At 36.6% G+C, this 5,857-nt stretch overlaps 1 protein-coding gene across 1 annotated transcript; it reads right to left on the bottom strand.

Moving 5' to 3' along the window:
- Positions 1–668: 668 nt before the first annotated feature.
- LOC100926881 (interferon-induced protein with tetratricopeptide repeats 1B) lies at positions 669–3,859 on the bottom strand. Its single transcript, XM_003758919.4, has 2 exons — positions 3,731–3,859; positions 669–2,843 (listed from the first exon to the last, which is right to left on the bottom strand). The coding sequence occupies exons 1-2, from the start codon at positions 3,733–3,735 to the stop codon at positions 1,391–1,393; spliced, it is 1,458 nt and encodes a 485-aa protein (XP_003758967.2). The 5' UTR covers positions 3,736–3,859; the 3' UTR covers positions 669–1,390.
- Between the last annotated feature and the right edge of the window lie 1,998 nt (positions 3,860–5,857).

Here is a 5,857-nt window from a genome sequence, read left to right as displayed (position 1 = left end):
CATCATAATAAGCTTTGTAAGTAGAGGAGTCTTGAGAGATCTAGTTGTTAACTGCTTTCACTTCACTGAGGAAGGCCCAGCAAGGCCCTTGCATGTCTCATGGATGGGGGTTTCAACCCAGTTCCTACATTTATAAATCCTGTTTCCTTTTTACTGTCCTATTCATTTGATACTCAGTAAACATTAATAAAAATGATCAGGTATTTAGAGAAAGGAGTTCTATTGGATAAATACTGGTCTTAGACTGATTTCAGAAAATCTTGGAAAGACTTACATGAACTGAAACTGAGTGAAGTAAGCAAAATCAGGAGTACATTGTACATAGTAACAAGAAGATTTTGTGAAGGATGACCATGATGAACTTGGCTTTTCTCATTGGTGCAGTGATTTAAGGTAATTCCAATAGACTTGGGATGGAAAATGCCATCTATATCTGAGAGAGAATTATGGAGACTAGATGTGGAAAAAAGCCTAGTATTTTCATCTTTGTTTGTTTGCTTTTTCCTTCTTGTGGTTTTTCCCATTTGGTCTGATTTTTCTTGCACATGGAAAATACAGAATTATGTTTAACAGAATTGTACATATTTAACCTATATCAAATTGGTTGCTGTTTTGGGAAGGAGGGGAAAGGGAAGAAGAGGGAAACATTTTGAAACACAAAATCCTACAAAAATGAAGGTTGAAAACTCTCTACATGAATTTGGAAAAATAAAATATTGAGGAAAAAACAAAACACTGGTTCTAGGATTTCCTTGGTATGGGGGACTGCCAGGTGAGGAACATGCATTTACCAACACAAATCAATAAAATATTTTCACTGCAACATTTAGCCTGAGTTGCCTAAAGACCACAAAGTAAAATTATTTGACCAGAGTAACACAATTAGTGTGTGTCAGAAATAGGACTTGAAATCAAGTGATTCTGACTTCAGCACTAATTCTATCTCCATTCTATAGGATTGTCTTTCAGTTCATTAGTAGCTAAATCAGCCACTGGCATTTATGACATTTTGGGACTGAATTCACAAATAGAATTTTACACTAAAGGCAAATCCATCATGGAATTGCTAATGGGGGCTTTTATTTCCAGTATCCTATTCATCCATCCATCCATCTATCAATTAGTCAACACTCAGTCAATAAACATTTATTTATTAGACACCTACTGTGTTTCAGTCACTCTGAGCATTGTGCTAGATATTTGGGAGACAAATCCGAAGGATGAAATAATCCTTACTTTCAAGAATTTTGCATCTCAGTAGACAAGTCAATATGAAATAAGTTACAGAATGAAGATGAATGAGATAGCCACAAATGAATATAAACTCTGTAAATACAAAGTGTTGGTAGTATAAAGAATGCAGAAGCAGCTGAAGGGATCTAGAAAGGCTTCAGAAAGAAGCTAATGATTGAGTATCATCTGGAGAGAAAAGAGATGTTCCAGAGAGCCAAAGGGAGGACCCCAACTCCAGGGCTTTCTCATAGAACTGTATGGCTTCTCCTGATTCTCCTTTCATTTTATGAATGAACCCCAGAAGACTCAAACTCTCCACATCTGATGCGTTTCGATGAAGACGCTTTTTAGAGAGTTTCTCCAAAGCAATGAGATTTTTTTTAAACATGTTATTATCTGTGTTTATTTTTATTCCTTCCAGATAATGGATGAGAGCATCAGCCTCAGACTTCTTATGAATCTGATGAAAGCAGCCATAGTTATAGTGGATCTTTTGTCTTATAAAATCTTTAAGTTGATTCATATTCAGCACCTTCTGGTAGTTTTCTTCTGCTTTATTGAAGTTACCTTCTTCTGCATACATGTTGCCTAGTTCTATATAACCTTCTTTAAATGTGGGATTTAACTCTATTGTTTTTTTAAAATGAAATATGGCTGATTGAATTGCTCTTTTAAGATTTCCTCTATCCCTGCCACGTGGATGATTGTTGGTAGCCCTCTTGATTTGAACCATTTTTGTCTTGTAACAAACTGCGATCTGGTAATGTAGGACAGCAGAGGATGGAGTGGCCTGCAAAGCAGTTTGGGAGAGTTCAAGAGCTTTATCTATGCACAATTTATTGCAGTAAAATTTAGCTGCATAACGAAGGACATAGGGTTGTGAGGACTTACTGTTTAAAGCCTCTTCAAGGTACTTTTCTCCTTCTTCCTCTTCATCAAGGCCCTGGAGCTTCAATGCAAGAAGAACCTTAATGTAAGCATCTTCTGGGTTGAGAGTGACAGCCCGTCTGAGTGGTTCTAGAGAAATGCTAGGATGATTTGCAGGACTGTCCAGGCGAAACATGGTGATTGCAAATCCAGTGTTGAATTCAGGGTTCTCAGGCTCTGATTCCAGAGCCTTTTGGAAACAAGCTTTGGCCCTTTCATAATATATCCATGTAAACTTGAGCAGTGCCCATCCTTCTTCACAGTCAAGTTCTGGAAGTTCCACTTTATAGCGGAAAAGACTTGAAAGCTTCTTACAACTTGCCTCTACCCTGTCTAGGTAAGTCTGGGCTTCAGGCAGCCTGTTCATGTGATAATAGATCCAGGCATAATTTCCCCAGGTCACAAAGCTTTTTATTTCTGCTTGATCATTATGAAACAATTGGATCAATTCTTCAGCTTTTCTCAAGATTTCCAGAGCCTCCTCATTTTGACCTCTCACATGCTTTATGTAAGCTAATGTATTGTGAATTCCCACATTGAACTTTGTGTCCAGGAAATTAATTTCTTCCAGAATCCTGTTTTCTAAATCAGGCAAGTCTATGTCTTCTCTCATTAAATCCCATGTGAAGTGGCATCTCAACTGGAGCAGGGCATCCATCATAGGATTGTTCTCAGATATCTCACTGTGGATACAAATAGGATATTCTGTTATTAATTGTTGCTATTAATCCTTCATTCTCTAAGAGGGTATTAGGGTGACATCAGAAAGGATTGATGTCTTGACTTGCAAATGAATTATATTTAAGTGAAGCAGGGCTGTGCAAAGTCATCAGCTTTACTCTCTTCTGGAGTAATCTGAGTCCAATGGTAAGACATACTGGATTACTGGAGATGTCTCCAGATGCAATGAGAGACTTTGCCCTTTGTTTATTTGGATCTGTTTTTATTATATATAAGTTATAAAACTAAGATATACATATATATTAGTTTTATAACATTTACTTTTGTAAAATTTTGATTTCCCCCCATTTTTTCCTTTTTCTTTCCTTCACCTCCTCTTTCCCAAGATAGCAAGCAATTTGACATGGATTATACATGTACAATCATATTAAACACATTTCCACATTAGTCATGTTATGAAAGAAGAATTAGAACAAAAAGGAAAAACCATGAGAAAGGAAAAAAAAAAAACAAACAAAAAAACCCCAGTAAAAATAGTATTGTGAATCTACATTCAGACTACATAAGTCTTTCCCTAGATGTGGATAGCATTTTCCATCATAAGTTTTTTGTAATTGTATTGCTTAAAAGAGTTAAATCTGTCAAAGTTGGTTGTCATATATTGTTGCTGTTACTGTGTACCATGTTCTCCTCACTTTACTCAGCATCAGGTCATGGTAAATCCTAATTTTTCTGAAATCTTTCTGTTCATCATTTCTTGGAGCACAGTAGTATTCCATTACATTCCCATGCTATCAGATTATTTTCTAGCTGCTATCTTATCTGATAAGATAGCAGCTAGAAAATTTCAAAGGCAACAGAAGAGAAAGAAAGAAAGAAAGCTCTTTACCTCATAATTGATTCCTTGTTACTTCTTTTGAGTTTCTTTAAGGATGTTAAAGAGACGAATTTCCTCTCCAGAAACCGGCTTTCCTTCTTTCAGGCTGTGCAAAGCATAGTTAAATAGTCAAAGGAGGAGGATCCTATTAGGTCACATGCCTGCGGTTTGGAGAAATAGAAACTGAAAATGACTCACAGTAAGTTTCTCAGCAACTGAAAGAATGCTGAATCCTGGGACTGAGAAATCTTGAAAAACAAGCACCTAGATTAAACAAAACAAAACAAAACAAAACAAAAATATTCCCTGTTGGTTTTTTTTTTTTAATCCCCTTCATTTTAAAATATTTACTCACCCTCTGGTCACTCTTATTTCCTTCCAAACCCTCTAGCTCTCCATCCCATTTTCATTTTGCCCAGGGCATTTCTTGTGGCAAAGAATACACATTAAGGAAAGCCATAAAATCACGAATATAGGCTTTTACCTGGAGCAGATGATTTGGAAAAAAATTAGGAAAAAAATTTTTAAATAAAAAATTAGACTAACTAGTGGTAGAGAAAGTGGTAAGGCAGTATGGGATTAAAACTCAGGTTAAAAAATTTCTGTGATTCTGTGGTCTGCATATTGACTTAGAAACCTGAAATTTCTTTTATGTTTCATTGTTGTCACACATTTTTGTAAAGATAGTACTAGTACTAGTAGTAGTAGAAGATCTAGTACTAGTAGTAGTCCTTTTTTGCGCATCACTGCCAGATTACTGTTCCTAACCGCCCCCCCTTTCATCAGATCATGTTCCCATTTGTACTCTTGAATGGTCCCTTACTTTCTAAAGGACAGAGTTCTCATTCCTCCATTGGACCCTCAAGTCCTGGTCCTTGCTGTCTTAGATAAGCCCTTCAATCCAATCAGAGTCTACTCACTTTACTGAGACCTTCCTTCCTACTTTTCAAGCTCTGTATTAGCCGGTCGAGACTTCTGGGGTCTGTGTCTGAATCCCTTCCCCTTTAAATGCCCTCCTCCCAGCAGGATGCTCCTCTAAATTCTACCCAAATTCCAAAATATAGCTAAAGTCTCACTCTCTGTCAAACTTTTGGCCTGCTGTTCACTCTTTCACCTCTGAATCCCCTAGTAATTAGCTGTGTTGTTTATTTGACACTGATTATATAGTCTTGAACAGTGAGCATTCTACTTCAACTGAACTGTATGACCATCTGTTATCAGTGGGTATGAAGGATGCTTATCCATTTAAGTCTGATAAAATAGCAGATAAAATTTTTCAAAGACAATAGAAAAGAAAGAAATTTCTTCTCTTTACCAATCCTGGCTATTTCTTTGTGGTTCTGAAGGAATATGAACGGGTTTGATTTCCTCTTCAGAAACCCAGTTTACTTGTCTGATGGCTTCTCAAGGCAATTGAGTTCGGTGCTATTCAGAGGTGAAATCAATCAGTGGATAAAATGCATGTTTAGGACTGTGGCAATGAAAACTAAACTAGAAACTGGATGATTAAACTGAGTGTGTTTTGTGGGGCTGGGCAGTTTGGGTTTGAGGCGATGAAAATAAGAAACAGAAACAGGAAAGTGAATTAAGTATGTGTTTGGTAATCAGGAAGCTTGGGGTTGTGACAATGAAAACCAGAATAGAACCTGGAAAGTGAAACTGTTTCAAAATGAGCTTGGGGAAAAGGAAACTTGATTAGTGAATTATGAGAGCTCTAGCAAAGGCTGGGCATACAGCCCAGCATACAAACAGGCATAATACATTGATATATTTTGTTTGCAACATTACTCTCCTTTCTAAATGTCTTGCTTCCTAGTGCCCTCCTTAGGGAATCATCCCTTACAAGAAATTTTTTTTTTAAAAAGGAGCAATGAACACACATTGTCTGGAGCAGAATGATTTGGAAGTTATTTAGGGAAAGCATCTTGGCTTATTTAAAATCAGAACGACAAGAGGAAGACAATATCATCTAAGGCAGAGTTGTCAAACACAAACAGGTAGCCTGCCAGCATCATTTGACTTAGTATTGATCCTGTACACGATTAATATGTAATTGGAAAATATTTCACAAAAGAAATAAAAATACAATAAGATATAGATATCACATTTTGTTTTTTTTAGTAGTATTTTTTCCAAACT

The sequence above is a fragment of the Sarcophilus harrisii genome, chromosome 2, assembly GCF_902635505.1.
Source record: "Sarcophilus harrisii chromosome 2, mSarHar1.11, whole genome shotgun sequence".
Classification (NCBI taxonomy): domain Eukaryota; kingdom Metazoa; phylum Chordata; class Mammalia; order Dasyuromorphia; family Dasyuridae; genus Sarcophilus; species Sarcophilus harrisii.
Note: the sequence above shows the minus strand (reverse complement) of the source record. Positions and strands in the feature narration are given on the sequence as shown.